We start from the raw sequence: 16761 nt of genomic DNA, 5'->3' as shown, positions 1-16761 counted from the left end.
CTACTCCCTTTCTTGGTTGTATCAAAATTTTGGCCTTGTGACGTAAGTATCGCGAGAAGATGTGGAGGAAGCGTGAGAGTTTGTGTAACATGTAGGAAATAACAACACGGTGTCCTTTAATGCTGTAACGCAGCTTCCTCCATGGCGGGACGATTGAAGGTAAATTTGCACAATGTAGCAAAACGTGATTTTTCATCGAATTAGATGTTCCTGAACTACATGCCGTTCCGTTTCCCCGCTATGTTTCTTTGCTCTACAGCAGGAGCTAAACAATAAACACAGCCATTCATTTCTGTCGCTGACTATTAACAAGAGCACAAGTTACCCAAGTTTATTTTGCTGCTTTTATATAGCTATAATTTTGTTCAGCCTGGTGAAAATTAAAGGTAAGAGACGCTATTCGCCATGACTGAGAGAAAAACAAGATATGTCAACACACTCCTTTTATTCCGCACATTTCTTTTGCGCTTTTTCTTCCAGTACTCTTCATGGAAACCAGCACTTTTACCAGTCCTAAAATAATTGCTGAAGGTTTTTCTTCCACTTATCAAGACGTTTTTGAATAGTTTTGTATTTATTATTTCTCATGAGGCACATTAAAGCAAAAGTACAAGCAAAACTTGACAATATAACCAGTGTGTTCTTTTTTTTTAAAGAGGCAGTAGTCCAAGAGAAAAGACTCATTTGAGTTTTTTTATTTGCTAAATGTAAATTATGCCTTCAGCTTGAAATATATATATATATATATATATATATATATATATATATATATATATATATATATATATATATATATAAACATTGTAAGTGGTCTTAATGAGTATTTCTCCAGGCTTTCTGTTGGCTCTTCTACAGTATCCTTTGGACTTTAAAACAAGTGATTAGAGATGCACCAATCAATCAACAGCCATTCCTCAGCTCATCTCTGACTGTTGATCAGTGAGTCAAACACTGAAACATCAAAATTCCCCCCCAATCCATTAAATGCATAAAAACTAAGAGCTACAAAAATTTTCTGCCCATAATCTGACCAAATCACATTTTTAATAAATAAATAAATAAATCAGGTCATGGTTGATGCAAGAACGTGAAAAAAAAACAAAAACGTACAACACATTTTCCTCTTCAGTTTGAGTTCATACAATAAGTCTGAATCAGGAAATCAGGCCTCAAAGAAAACCGTAAATCAGTACAAGCAAAGTTTAAGCGTGATTGATGCATCTCTATCTCAATACATGACCATCTTCTGAATTTTAAAAAAATCTCTTATTTTTGTGTCGTCATCATTTAACTCTCACATGTGACCCAATGTTGTGTCTGAACCGAACAGGCAACCAATAACAAGTCAATTCAACTAATGTGTGTATGGAGTTTAAATGTTTACTAAAATCCCAACTTTGCTTTTTGAAGTCATGGTTCAGTACATATTTTGTACATATTGATTAAGGGAAACTAATAAATGATATATAATTTACTTCAACTGAAATGACTTAAAATAGCCGTATTTTTAATTCAGGATAATCAAGTGTAGCAATTTCTTGAATGCATTACACAATAATAAAACCTCCTAAAAATGGTTAGGATGATATATATATATATATATATATATATATATATATATTTTTTTTTTTTTTTTTTTTTTTTTTTTCTGATATTTGAGAATACAAAATGTTTACATCACTTTGGAGCTGTTTAAAGTTGACACTAAACATGCTCATCAAGCAAGAACAAGTGGATTATTGTGTTTCCATATTCTCTGGCATATTTGTTCAAGAACAGATAACAACCTTAGAGTTTGACATCTGAGTGGCATCGGCTTCACTTGTGTTTGTTATTTAGTCACTTGTACATCAGTCGGTATTCCTTTCTTAGCTCAATGCAGAAAACAAATCATCACAAATAAGGTAATTTTTGTAACCTAATTACAAACAGTTTAAACACAACTATTTTAATCTTTTTTTTTTCATGGTTTCATCAACAGAAGCAGCTCAAAGAGGCGGTGAAGGTCATCAGCTCGGGCAGTCTTTTGTTTGCTTCCTACCTCACTGTTGTTGGAGATGAGCGCTTCTATGCCAACCAGCTGATGCCTTTGCTGCAGAGGCTTATGGGCCCAGAAACAGCACATGTACTGTCAGTGAAGATGATAGGACTGGGTCTGGTTCCTCTGAACCGCTACCAGGACCCGACATCACTGGTAAGCAAGTAACTTCAATGTCTCCTCTCTGAACCGGACTCTTCCCGTAGAGATTAATCGAACGCTGTTCTGTTTGCTGCTGTGTGTCTACAGGAAGTGAATGTGTTTGGACTGAAGTTCAAAAACCCTGTTGGGATTGCGGCAGGATTCGACAAGCATGGCGAGGCTGTGGACGGCTTGTACAAACTGGGGTTTGGTTTCGTTGAAGTGGGCACGATCACACCAAAACCTCAGGAGGGAAATCCTAAACCCCGCGTGTTTCGACTCCCTGAAGATCAGGCGGTTATTAACAGGTATGTTTGGAAAGGCATTAAACTGCATTCTCTTTGTGCATTTTATCCCCTTACTTAGATCTATACAGGACAGTATAGATTTAACTAAGTAGACTCTGATTTGAGCTGTATTTTACAGATTTCACATGTGTTCATGTAATTACCATTATTGAATAAAGTCAGTTGAATCTGTGCTGGGCACAAATACAGAAAAATGAGCTTGGTTATTCATCAAACATTTTTAGCTTATTAAATTCTGTACAAAATGTGATTTTGTGTAGTTTACTTTTAAAATTTCAGTTCATAAAACTTAAATAACAGGAGATATAAGAGGAGATATAGTGGTCCACTTCTTGTGTACATCTTAAGGACCGGATCCATATCAGTGATTCACATATAGATATTGGGCTGCAGGTAACTATTAAAAAAAGTGGCACATTCTGCAAATCTTTCATTTAGCCACTTAAGCCTTTTTACGCAATCTTAGAAATGCATTAAAAATGCAAATAAAGAAACCAGTTTATTTTTTAAATAAGAAAATATGCAGTAACATCGCATTCCTTTAGTGCACACTTGACCATTTGTAGCAAAGGATGCATCTGGAGCTAAAAAAAATACTTCTAACGTCTGAAAAGCTTTTATTCTTGACTTAACGTCAATACAGTGTAGAGCTAATCTGTTGGCTATTCTTTGGATTAACCAATTAGTAATTGGATAGCAAAAGATGCTTTATAGGAGATTTAATTTTTTTTTTTTTTTACAGAATTTGAACCAGGTGAAGCTAAAACTTTCACTTGAGGAATTATGGGTTAAACATGTTTACAGACAAAGACAAATGTGTTTAAAAAAACATTTTTCCTATTTTTTGTAGAGTTTCGACTTAATTTTATTTTTTTCAGCAAATTATCTCTGTTGACTCTATATGCTCCAGTTAACAGTTAATCGATTACTAAATATGATGATTATTTTAGTAATCGATTCATCATGATTAATGTGACTAGTCATTTTAACCCGAATAGATCTAAGGTAGTAAAATAATAAACTAGACTTTAGGTCATTGGTGTTGTGAATGTCTTGTGCATTTCTTTTGTCAAGGTACGGATTCAACAGCTGTGGTTTGGCAGAGGTCCACACAAGGTTGAAGGCCAGAGGAGAAACGCAGCAAAAGCGCAGTAACAGTGAGTACGTCTCATGGTCCGTAGGTTATGCTGTTAATATTTCAATTAAACTTAAAGAAACACAAATGCAGCAAAGCAAATTAATGTTTTACTGACACAAGATGTTGGGATTTTAATCACTAGATTGTGTCGGAAGAGGTTAAGAGGAAATTCAACTGTTCTTTCTAGTTTTTGCTGCGTTTAAATGTTCCTGACCTCACCTTGTCTCACGTTTTGTTGCTCGCAGCTCATTTAGCGCATCAGCTCTCTCTGCCTCTGCAATGATCCAAGCTGTGTGTGTGTGTTTACCTGAACCTTGCTGTTTGTGTGTCTGCTCGTGCTTCTTTTGTTTACAGCTGGCCTTCCCCTGGGCATCAACCTGGGGAAGAACAAGCTTTCCCAGGATGCATCAGCAGATTACTCGGAGGGGGTGAGAGCTCTGGGTCCACTCGCTGACTACCTGGTGGTCAACGTCAGCAGCCCCAATACGCCAGGCCTGCGAGATCTGCAGGGGAAGACTGAGCTCCGGCAGCTTTTACGCACGGTAGGACTCGCCGGATGTTTGATTTTTATGACCAGGAAAGAAAACTCCAGGGATTATTAGGTTGAAATGAATTATGAATTTTTGCTTGTGATATTATTATTGCAATAATAAACACTGGTATTACTATTATTGCTTGTTTTCCTGATGTCATGGAGTTCTACTTGAAAGCTGTTGCCCTTGATGATTAATAAAATCAGTTTTATGCCTGAACTGCCTCGTTATTTTATATTTTATATTACTTTATTCACTGACAGACTTAGAAAATAATTTCCAAACTGCTGCACACACCACTCTCACCTTGTGACCAAAACAAGGTCAAAAGGTCCCATGCAGGTATGAATGGTTATGACTTTTTGTTAAAACTACTTTCTAACAGTGGGTGTTTGTACAAAAACTATTTTATAATTTAGATGTAATTGCTCATCTCTTAAACACCATGAATAAAAACATCACTCCATAAAGATCTTAACTTTTGTAGAAGTTGGACTGGATATTGATCTGCTCAGAAACATGTTTAAGGACAATTTCAATAACATCAGATGTATAGATTTGCAAGCGCAGCCATTACATCATGTTACCTTGACATCTTCTGCAGCCTGTTGCAGTTCCACGCTTTGACGTAATCTTAATTGTAATCTGTCTTTTTCATTTATTTCAAATGCTTGATGGTGACGCAGAATTGATTCAGCATTATTCATATAGAGCGCACTCTGTGTGTGTGTGTGTGCTGTAGTAAAGAGGTGCAAACATTGTTTTCCTTACAGCTAAAAGAATCTCAAGGGCAAAGTTAATGAATGCCGCTCTGCAGTAACATGGGCGACAAAAGCCCTTTGGCCAATGACCTCAATGCAAACTTGTTGGTATTTCTATTTATGCTGCTTAAGAGTCTTTGAAAGCCCTAGAGGATTTTCCATCAACCAATTATTCACAGCTGTTGGGATGAAATTCCAGCAAATAAGTTTCTCTGCTCAATTAGTTTTTTTTTTATTATTATTATTTCTGGTGGTGAACAAATTCAGCATTTTTGTTTAGAAACTAGTTTAAGTGATTTTTTTAAAGGTTATTTATATTTTCAGGGTTTCTTTCAGAGATGTTCTTTAAGCTCCTTCTGCCTTCTCACCTCATCCTGTCTGCTCAGGTCATAAAGGAGCGTGATGCTCTGCAGGAAGTACGCAGACCTCCAGTCCTGGTTAAGATCGCTCCCGACCTCTCGGCCCAGGACAAACAGGACATTGCTGATGTTGTTACTGAGGTTTGGACATTATTCAGTGTTGGTCTGTGTGGCGTTTGCATTTCTTTTATCATTAAATGACACAATTTGTATTCATAGGGTTTAATCTGATAAATTATTCAGCTACATAAAATCTGTTGTTTGTTCCAGATTATTTTTCATTTCTGTTGTCTCGTAGTAATAAAGACAGTGGAGTGTAGCAGGTCATGTCCTTCTGAGATGTCTTTAAAGTGTCATGTTTCCATGCAAACTGCCCGCACCCTTTGCAAAGCTGCAGCCACTTGTACTGCTGATGAAACGTCTGCTGCTTGTTTTGTGCTCATTTCAAATTAATTTGTTTTTTCTGAAGAAATTAGGTTATTAATAGTAATAATAAATGATCAGTGTTCTTATTTGATACATTAATGTAAAATGTTTATTGGTTCCATTCAGCATCTATTTAGTACTTATTTAACGCAAATAAAGATGATCATACGATCAAATAAACACACTGAATAAAATATGTTTAAACGTTAACTTATTTGAATTCATAGAAGTCAAATAGAACATGTTTTTAAATATTCAGACAGTCATGAGAAACAGAAAAGATCTTTGAAAGGTTTTATTGAAAGTTTGTTAAACTTTTAAAATATGGCGTCTTTAACTAAAAACCAGCTTTGAACTTTTAATTTAATGATGTGATGAAGTTTATGGGTAAATATCGTCCTTGTCCTTTTACCGCTTATTTCTGCAGCGATGCAGGAACACACACCGCTTACGTCCTGTCATCTTTTCTCTGTGTTCGCAGTTGGGCGTAGACGGTTTGATGGTATCTAACACCACGGTGTCCAGGCCAGAAACGCTTAAAGACCCACAAAGGTCTGAGGCTGGTGGGCTGAGTGGCCAGCCCCTCAAAGACCTCTCCACCAAGACTGTCAGAGAAATGTATAATCTAACCAAAGGTTGCTCTCTGCATCGTTTTCTCCATTTAATGTCCCTCTTAGAGTAAAGCGAGCACACATGAAGGGAAGCTCTGTTTGGTTTTAGGTAAAGTGCCGATCATTGGAATCGGGGGCGTGGCCAGCGGGCAGGATGCGATGGATAAGATCCGGGCTGGCGCCTCACTGGTTCAGCTCTATACTGCCTTGACCTATCAGGGTCCACCCGTGGTGACGAAGATAAAGCGAGAACTGGAGCAACTTCTTAAGTGAGTATGAACATGTACCAAAATTAACAATACCAAGCAAGTTTTTGACATCAGTCATTTACGATGATGTGGTTTTAGCTTAAATGACTGAGAAAAATTCATCATACATCAAATGACAATGAGACTGACAGTATAGCTGCACACAAGCGATGAGTGTGTGAATGATTTGATTTGCAAGGAGACATTTGGTGGAGTTTGAAAGGGTGCATATTGGGGCTGCATGAGGTGGGCTGATCAAACAGTGCAACTCCAAGGCATGAATAAAAATATAATATAATAGTATTTCAAAACAAATCTTCCACCTCTATATATCAAGGCAATGCAAGTTACTTTGCAAAGCACCATTCACGTAATTCAGAACACTTTATAGGGAAACACAAGCTTAACAAGTAGCCTGTAGGCTGTAGTTAGAGACAGGGAGTCTCTAAGAATCCTCTTGACGCCTGTCTATTATTTGGTTGTTGTTAGTTACCTTTTCAGTAGCTGAAGCAGTATAAAGGGGTTTTCTATTACTATTACTAATACTTCTTTTCTTTGTTTAGAGATCAAGGTTTCAGCTGTGTATCTGAGGCTGTTGGAGCAGATCACAGGGAATCAGAGAGAAAATCTTAGCAAACCCTCTTAAGACGCTGCAGCACATGTAGCTGCCATCTTCTCCATAAAATCAACACAATCAAGTTTCTGTGATAAATTCAAATTTATTGTGATTGTTCATTAGTCCATTCTGATTATCAAGGTGGCAAATGAATCCTCTATTTTTATATTCCATCTTACATTTTCAGTACAATATCTTAATTTTTGAATATTTTGTTATGGTTACTGTACTGTAAAGCTGATCTGTAACCTGATTACAGCAGGTCATGTTTTGTTACAATGTAACAGAAGTTTGTGTTTTTAAAATGCATGAAAACACCAAAGTGCTTAAACAGATTTTTAATGGTTTAGATATTTTTGTTTGTGTAAAGAACATAATGTGCCAAACGCGACGTTTGGCTAAAACCTTAAAACTTGATTGAATTATTAAATACAGTTTAAACTTTAACCCAAGTTTTGACATGTTTTTTTTTTTCTGTTTATTGCTGTCAGTTGCTGCAGCTATAGAAGTGTAAGAACTTGATGTATTTCTGATGCATTGAAATCCAAATCTCATTCGTATTGTTCTTGGCATTCATGTGACACCTGCTTGAGATTAAGTGCTGCAAACCTGATTCCAGGCAAGACGCATTCAATTCAACAACTAGACAATTCAGTGCTTTAAATGATGAAAACATAAGTGTACATATCAGGAGCATAAACAAGGAAAGGAAACAAAAGAAAAGTTGGACAACATACTAAAATTGATGTTTCAGTAAATAAACATGAATAGTCAAAGGCAGCTGTGGGTTTTTCAGCCTTGATTTAAATAAACTCTTTTCCTGGAAGTTTGTTCCAGATTAGTGCAGCACAAAACCTGAATGCTGATTCTCCATGTTTGGTTCTGGTTCTGGGGATGCAAAGTCTTGAGTGGTCTGGAAGGTTGATAAAAACAACAACAGACCTATAATGTATTTTGGTGCAAAGCCATCCAGTGATTTATAAGTTAGTGGTTGATTTGGTGGAATTGTCATTTCCATTTTTTATACTCTGCCCAATATTGGTACTAAACTTGATATTTATGACCACGCTAAACCCCTAATTTTCTAAATTTTCTCAGTAAAGACATGAGCAAATTCATTGTGGGTTCAATAAAGGGCAGTTTAGATAATACAGCCTGTTTGAAGCTGTGATCTTTGAAAGAGTTAGTAATTCCCGCCGCTATCTTTCAAGCAGTCTCTTTCCTTTGTGTGTGTCATGGAACATCAGTAAATGTACATGAATCCTGACTGAGAGATTGTTACACATCAGTATTTTTAAGATGACTTTGCAGCAACAAAGGAAGTCCGCACATAGCTGTGTGTTTTCATGTCCAGATAATTGGAGAAGATGGCTGCTGTAAGAAATATTCTTGGCACTTTTTATCACTTATCAACATTGAAATGCTCAAAAAGTGCCCAGAATAGGTTATATTTATTAGTAGCTGCCTGTGAAGGCAGCAGGGCTGTGAGGATCAGCTGTGAGCTGCTTCTTTCTCTCCTGAGGCAAAGTCCAGACCGACTCATCCCATATGTGGTGTCAGAAGAGGAGGGGAAGCAAAACTTTCTGAACTGTTGGCCACTTGGATGTACGGGTTCCTCAAATAACTTCTGTCGTTGCTCCGAGGTAACAGTGGTGACCGCACAGCTCCTGTCCCTGGGCGCCTCACTTGGCTTTGAATTTTAGAGCTAGCAGGAAACGAAAGGTTCACTGTATCATTTCTCTTATGTACAGTGGGGAGAACAAGTATTTGATACACTGTTGATTTTTCAGGTTTTCCCACTTGCAAAGCTTGTAGAAGACTGTAATTTTTATCATAGGTACTCTTCAACTGTGAGTGATGGAATCTAAAACAAAAATCCAGAAAAATACAATGTATGATTTTTAAATAATTAATTTCCATTTTATTGTGTGAAATAAGTATTTGATCATCTATCAACCAGTAAGAATTTTGGCTCTCACAGACATGTTAGTTCTTCTTTAAGAAGCCCTCCTGTTCTCCACTCATTACCTGTATTAACTGCACCTGTTTGAACTTTTTACCTGTATAAAAGACACCTGTCCACACTCAATCAATCAGACTCCAGCATCTCCACAATGCCCAAGACCAGAGAGCTGTGTAAGGACATCAGGGATAAAATTGTAGACCTGCACAAGGCTGGGATGGGCTACAGGACAATAGGCAAGCAGCTTGGTGAGAAGGCAACAACAGTTGGTGCAATTATTAGAAAATGGAAGAAATACAAAATAACGGAAAATCTCCCTCGGTCTGGGGCGCCATGCAAGATCTCACCTCGTGGAGCATCATTGATCTTGAGGAAGGTGAGGAATGAGCCCAGAACTACACGGCAGGACCTGGTCAATGACCTGAGTAGAGCTGGGACCACAGTCTCAAAGAAAACAATCAGTAACACTCTACGCCGTCAAGGATTAAAATCCTGCAGTGCACGCAAGGTGCCCTTCCTCAAGCCAACGCATGTCAAAGCCCGTCTGATGTTTGCAAATGACCATCTGAATGATCCAGAGGAGGAATGGGAGAAGGTCATGTGGTCTGATGAGACAAAAATAGAACTTTTTGGTTTAAACTCCACTCGTCATGTTTGGAGGAAGAAGAATGATGAGTACAACCCCAAGAACACCATCCCAACCGTGAAGCATGGCGGTGGAAACATCATTCTTTGGGGATGCTTTTCTGCAAAGGGGACAGGACGACTGCACCATATTGTGGGAAGGATGGATGGGGCCATGTATCGTGAGATTTTGGCCAACAACCTCCTTCCTTCAGTAAGAGCGCTGAAGATGGGTCGTGGCTGGGTCTTCCAGCATGATAACGACCCAAAACACACAGCCAGGGCAACTAAAGAGTGGCTCCGTAGGAAACATCTTAAGGTCCTGGAGTGGCCTAGCCAGTCTCCAGACCTGAATCCAATAGAAAATCTTTGGAGGGAGCTTAAAGTCCGTGTGGCCCAGCGACAGCCCCGAAACCTGAAGGCTCTGGAGGAGATCTGTATGGAGGAGTGGGCCAAAATCCCTGCTGCAGTGTGTGCAAACCTGGTCAAGAACTACAGGAACGTCTGATCTCTGTAATTGCAAACAAAGGTTTCTGTACCAAATATTAAGTTTCATTTTTCTGGTGTATCAAATACTTATTTCACACAATAAAATGGAAATTAATTATTTAAAAATCATACATTGTATTTTTCTGGATTTTTGTTTTAGATTCCATCACTCACAGTTGAAGAGTACCTATGATAAAAATTACAGTCTTCTACAAGCTTTGCAAGTGGGAAAACCTGAAAAATCAACAGTGTATCAAATACTTGTTCTCCCCACTGTAACTCTTAAAGCTGTTTCTTCTTAAATTTCGCCAATCATTCATGTTGTAGATATGCTTCTGCTCAGCTCACCTGATTGAACTGATTGCACTGCCTCATCAGCAAGCGCTGCAAAAATTAAGTTGATTGCCCACTCATGTAATTCAGGTATGAGACAGGATTGAAGCACCTCAAACATGGAGGACAGTGGGCTCTGGGGACCTGCATTGAGAAATGCTGCTCTGTCATATTAAGAGCCTTCTAATATCAGGTCTGAGGCATTGAAACAGAGAAATAGGTAATCAATAGTACGATATCCCCCCACCCCCCCAAAAAAAAAAAAAAAAAACAAATATGCTTGAGTGCTTTTGTAAAACGAGAGAGAAAAATGATTGTGCAGTGATTGAAGTCATAAAGAAATCACTTGACAGTACCGATACTGAAAAGATGGTTCAACATGCTTGTAAATCACATAATGTGCTTTGTTTTTCCCCTTGATTTTTTTTCCATTAATTGAGTAGAAAAAACACAATTTCAGCCTCTAAATCTTTTGAATATTTCTGAATATGTTGCTGGCAGTCATGAGGAATCCAGACAATATGATTAACCAGAAAACTGTTCCAGATTTCTCAAGCCTCCAGTGGTTTCTAATTCTGGTAATTTGATGACATTTACTGCAGGATGAGGTCAACACTGGGAAGAGTCTCATTAAGAGTCGGATGGACTGTTACATCATTAGTGATTGCCAGACTCTGGCCGCATCAATAGTCTTGATTCATAAGCTGAACTCTGTGCAGAACTTTCTGCTAGTGACATTCACCGAATGCCACCAGTGGCTGTAACGACAATCAGACCAGCCTCTGCTGCATTTTTGATTTACAGCACCAGGTACCACCAGATTTTGCTAATATGGACTTTTTTTGTTTGTTTGCTTGTTTCGAAACGCATCCTATGTTGCTATCAACAAAAGAGTATCAGAGAAATCAGAGCCTTCATCTCTGTCGGCGTCATTCTGTGGGGGAGGCTTATCTCAGACAACAGAACCATGAAAACATGCACAGCACTCAATCTCAAGAGGAAGTCTGCATTACACTGCCAAACACTTGAGATCAATCCAGCCTTGTTCTCAAAGTTGGATTAAACCATGAAAACCCTGCAGGAGTTTGTGCTATGAAGCATCCGTGTAACTTTTCTTTACACGGATGCTTCCATGTAAATCCTGTTCATTAAGATTAATTATTTAGATCTTTTTTTCTTAATTGAAATAAACATGCAAGCCTTTTGGGGGCTTAGACACAACTCTACACTTTATATTATTAAACTTGGGCTGATCTACTAAAATGCAAATTGGCCCTAGCTCCAGTTTCACAGTTCGCTTGGCTGCACATGCTCTGTTTGGACTCTGCTGCAAAAGAGTTTTTCAAAGTTCAAGAGCTTTGAATCAGAAGAGATGTTTGATTGAGTAAAGTACAAATCAAATCAGCTTGTAATGTCAATTTATAACAATTTTAAATGGGTCAAAAAAAATCAGACATTGTAAAGGCGATGATGTTCAGACCTAACAAGCTTACAAGCATAAATAAATCAGCCTCCTGTCTGATAAAAACACACGGCCATTGTTTTAACTACTTAATTTGTCCTGCTGCCACAACTACAGAGCACACAGGTTTAGTCTTTTTTCTTTTGGGCGCTTTTCTTTTTCTTACTATGTCCTTAGAAAATATCTCTTTAAATGCTTCCATTAGCTGTAGACATATTCAAATTCAGATTAAAATGAGTACTAACTAAGATATGACAGACAGTAGAAAATAAGTCAGCAGTATTAGGCAATTCATTACATTTAGAAGAAAAACATTTTCTGAATGTAATGAATGTAATATCGTCACTCAAGATAAAGATCCTTCACTTTAGTTGAGGCCCATAAGCACTTTATTCTTAGCACATATTTTAAGCAAACTTGTTTTCAGATATGTGAAGGGACAGTGAAATAGATGCAGAGGTGATTATGAAGCAGGTGCGGTCAGCGTTTCAGCTTCATGTCATCAACAAGTCAGCTTAAATGCTCTTCCATGATCTAATGATTGAATGATGTTTAGGTGCTTGTCTTAAATTTTATATGGTCAGAAGTTAATCAAGTAAGTAGAGAAAGAACAACAAAATTACTATTTTCATTCTTTGTTGAGATTTTTGACTCATATTTGCAATTTATTTTGTTGCTGAGAGGAGTTGTACATCTCTGCACGTTTGACTGTAGCTTATTGGCCCGAGTCTCATTTTATTCTGCAAAATGTTCGAATTTCCCCCCCAAATATTCGAAAGAGAGATGGTGGACACAGTAATGTGGTTTGCATTTCTGCCGAGGACTGTAGAGATTGAAGAACTCAAGGTGGAAAGACTTTTTTTTTTATCTTGACTGCACAAGATCCAATTTACTCACATAAATGCTGTGATTGGCCTGAAAGTAAAATATGCACCATTAGTCTGCAGGGCCTAAAACCCACAGGAGTCAGACTGAAATTAAATTGCAGAAATTTCAAAAGTGAGTACTCTGTGATAAGTGCTGCATTAAAATGAATAAATTTACTCTCCAAATTAATTAATTTGCACCATCTTACACATTGCTGAGAGGAAGAAGATGATGATGCACAGAAACTCGTCACTTTCCAAGTTAGTGCTTTTAATCAAACTCAGACCAACAATCAAACATTAAGAAAACAGTCACAGGAAGAAACCAATTAAAGTAAATTGTGATTAAAGCTAGACATTTCAACTCAAGAACTAAATATGACGTTTTTACATTATGAGAAGGAGGAAGGAGCTGTTTTTATTGCTTATGACAATTTATAACCAAAACGCCGTTCATGCATGACACTGATCTAACATATACTAAAAGATGTAAGCATTTATAAAAGAGTAAATGATAGAAATAAAAAACAATGTTTTGCAAAATGTCAAAGACACAAGGAATATTTCTATGATTGTTTTTTGGGGCTTATTTTTCTGAATATGTCCCAGAATAGAAATCTGGATTAAACATGCGCTGAACTTTTTACATTCTCTGTATGTATGTCAGTGCATTTTGGCATAAATATTTTATAAATCAAAAGAAGTATTTGCAGCTTCTATAATGGAGAGCAAATGGCTGAAAGGACAGAGAACTACTTTGTTTTTTGTTTTTTTTTTTAAACCTATACTTCTCATTTAAATGTAAATTATTAACATAACTGCAGATATGTTAAAATTATATTTTATAATCTGAATAGCACTCAGCCACATTTTCAAATCAACACTACAGCCGTGTTGCTTTCTTTTCTACAGTGTAATGCTACTCTGGCCTAAAATGTCTCAGATGTTCTGACTAAATTCTTATTTTCCTTGCGTAGATGCAAACTAGTTGTTTGTTGACTTGTTTTACAATTTGCTTACAAAAAAGATTTAAAAAAGTTTCTAGAAAAATTCTAATAAATCAAACCCTATCCACCAGTCAGAGTCTTCCTCAAACTCTGAGATTGTTTGTTCTTCTGCATCCGACTCTGTCTAACAAAGATTCTGAATCAACCATATTGGTGAGAAGCTTCACAGTGAATACACCTTCCTCATGTTTTACATCATTACACTCGACACAAACGCAAGTTACAGCACCAGGATGACAAATTTAACGTAGGGACAGCAGGGTTTTTTTTTAAGAAGGAAAGGTTTCCTTTATGGATAGGAATAATGTTAAATATTTAAAATTATCATGGAAGCCAAACTTTAAATGTATGCAGAAGTGCTGTTGCTGTTTCAAGTCATATTTCAATGTCAAAAAGAGAAATAGACACAAAGATGTAAGTCTACCTAAGTGTTGCTTAGTGCAAATCACTTCTTTTGTGTGAAAATCTTGAGCCAGGCGGAGAGCTGCATGTCCTCGGCGCAGGTTGACCGAAGGCTACAGAGGAGCGTCCATCTGCAGATGGTTGTTATGGAAGTGGGATGAACCCTCAGGCTAGAGGAAGTCACAGGTGTGATGGAGGCAGGCGGAGTCTTCTACTGCACACCATCCTGCCAAGACTCATTAGCAGTGACGGGCGGCTGCGCACACATACAGAATTAAAATGAGATAAGAGCAGGAGCACCGAGCAAAAAGCAGCTTCTAGAAAGTTTCAGGATTTTAAGAACCTGACACACGTATAATGGAAAGTTTACCTTAGCAAAAATGGAGCTAAAGTGGTTATTTGTGTTAAATGTGAACACAATTCTAATTTAATGTTATTGTTATTAATCTTCATTCATGAACAGAAATCTGGACATTGAATTTTAATTTCCTATACACTATTTGGAAGATATTATATTGTGCTACTGTGTTTACATTATGGTCTGTGTGATTTATAAAATATATATAAAATGTACAAAATTATATTGTAAAGAACTTACTGGAGAAGTTTCTGAAATAATGCAGTTTTGATTATATGTCTCATTATAACTTTATATAACTCCTAGTTATGATAAAGTGATTTGCTGACTGTAAGCCTCATGAAACTTCAACACCACGCTCAGCCCAAGAAGGCGTGAAGCAAGCGTAGAGAAAGACATCAGAAATATTCTGCTTTTTAATATATAATCCACAAATACATGGAACTATTCAATAAAACTCAATGAGTTAGAATAAGCAGTGTGCTGGTATGATTTCACTGTGGATGTATTGCTGGACTCCATGAAAAAAAGAAGAAAATACTTTTTATTTGGTTTGTCATTATCAAACTGTTTTTAACATTTTTTTAAACTAGATAGAATAAACATGTCCGTATTGTTTGTTATTCCTGACTTCCAGAGACGTCACGGCGACACCTTTCACAAAACTCCACTGATAAATATTAAAGCAGAAACCTCTCAGCACGACGACAGGCTGCAGTGATAGAAACACTCAAGCTAAGTGCAACAGAGCACTGATTGTAGAGACTTTGGCTGAACTGTGCACATATGTGTGTATTTATAGCAGACAACTTAAACAGAGCCTCCAGGTTGGTCTGACGTCGTCCCCACAGCTGTTGGCACCAATGAGGTCTCTGCAGTTGCAGATGGATAATACAACTCACATAATTTGAAACAGAGGGACTCGATATTGTGGCGGATAAATGTGAAGTTATAATTTTTTTATCAGATTCTCATCTGAGCTCCTGAGCTCTACGGACTGTCACGAGAAGCAAACTGCAAACACGAACCATGTCAACCCCACGGTTTATTTTTTCTTTCTGCACTTAGTGCTCATCACTTTTTAAAAGTAAATGAGCTGCAATAGGAAAAAAATTCAAGATGAGCTCACACACACAACAAAGAGTGTAGGTTTATGACTTTTTTTTAAAAGGCAAATTTTAAAATAGTAAGCGGACTTTATTTGAAAAATACATTTTTCAATAAGATCAACGGCATTTTTCTGCTTCTGACTGGCAAGCAGTTTCTAAAAAGAATAAAAGCAAATAAAAAAATGAAATTTGAAATCTTCTCTTCTTGGTTAACTGCAAGAGTTTGAAGATTAAATTCATTTCCAGATTAACTGGCATCTGAAAATTTTGGCCTAAAATCACCGTGCAGCAAAACATGAGCACGACTTAGAAATCAGAGGTTTGCAAAACAGAGCGTTTCTTCCTGTTTGTATCCAAGCGGTTATAAATTTAATTAACAATCTGGTGGTGGTTCGCTGTCCTGGGCCAAGCTCAAACATTAGCTTTATGTACCAACTAATATGGTTTTACACTAAAATGATGAAACAAAGAGAGTGAGTTTAACCTCATTTCAAAAATGCTGAACTATCCCTTTAAGGCTGAAACATATTTTGCCTAGTTATTTTCTGTGGCGGTTCCCACAGCAAATAGTATTAAACAGTACAATTAGAGTGAGGAATGTCTGAAGCTGATAAAGAGATCATGTGGATTTGTTTGACTCTTGCAAACCTGGTTCTGCCGTTGCCCCTGTGGATAAAGCCCGGTATCACTAAGCTCCCCGTCGTCCCTCAGAGCCATCTCTGCCTTTGTCCTTTCCTCTGCTGAGTCAAAAACGGATACCAGCCACAGGTGGTCTCTGTGCTTTATTGGTTCTGACACACATCTCTTGCCTTAAGAGCTTAGGGAGACAATTAAAAACTCATAGGGACAATGAAACGAGAGGGAATTAAAGACAAAAAACAACAACAAAAACCAAATAGGATAAACAAGAAAGCATAACCTTGCAGAGGCTCTAAAGTTCTCTGACCCATCATCTACAGTGTTTCTTGC

General features: G+C 37.4%; 2 protein-coding genes across 2 annotated transcripts in view; one reads left to right on the top strand and one right to left on the bottom strand.

The window, feature by feature from the left end:
- ankrd11 (ankyrin repeat domain 11) overlaps positions 1-16761 on the bottom strand; it is a 239076-nt gene that overhangs the window by 36181 nt on the left and 186134 nt on the right. The gene's annotated exons all lie outside the window — the stretch shown is intronic.
- dhodh (dihydroorotate dehydrogenase) lies at positions 54-7626 on the top strand. The gene is made up of 9 exons (XM_014998853.2): positions 54-159; positions 1982-2194; positions 2288-2487; positions 3562-3644; positions 3980-4167; positions 5306-5419; positions 6186-6339; positions 6425-6584; positions 7127-7626. The coding sequence occupies exons 1-9, from the start codon at positions 142-144 to the stop codon at positions 7194-7196; spliced, it is 1200 nt and encodes a 399-aa protein (XP_014854339.2). The 5' UTR covers positions 54-141; the 3' UTR covers positions 7197-7626.

The sequence above is a fragment of the Poecilia mexicana genome, unplaced genomic scaffold (genome assembly GCF_051168715.1).
Source record: "Poecilia mexicana isolate PSO_F unplaced genomic scaffold, ASM5116871v1 scaffold_3, whole genome shotgun sequence".
Taxonomy (NCBI): domain Eukaryota; kingdom Metazoa; phylum Chordata; class Actinopteri; order Cyprinodontiformes; family Poeciliidae; genus Poecilia; species Poecilia mexicana.
This window is presented reverse-complemented; position numbering and strand designations above follow the sequence as displayed.

Coding starts and splice junctions, on each gene's coding strand:
- dhodh (XM_014998853.2), top strand. Junction 3,645..3,979: donor GCAGCAAAAGCGCAGTAACA/GTGAGTACGTCT, acceptor TTTTGTTTACAG/CTGGCCTTCCCCTGGGCATC. Junction 6,585..7,126: donor GAACTGGAGCAACTTCTTAA/GTGAGTATGAAC, acceptor TTCTTTGTTTAG/AGATCAAGGTTTCAGCTGTG.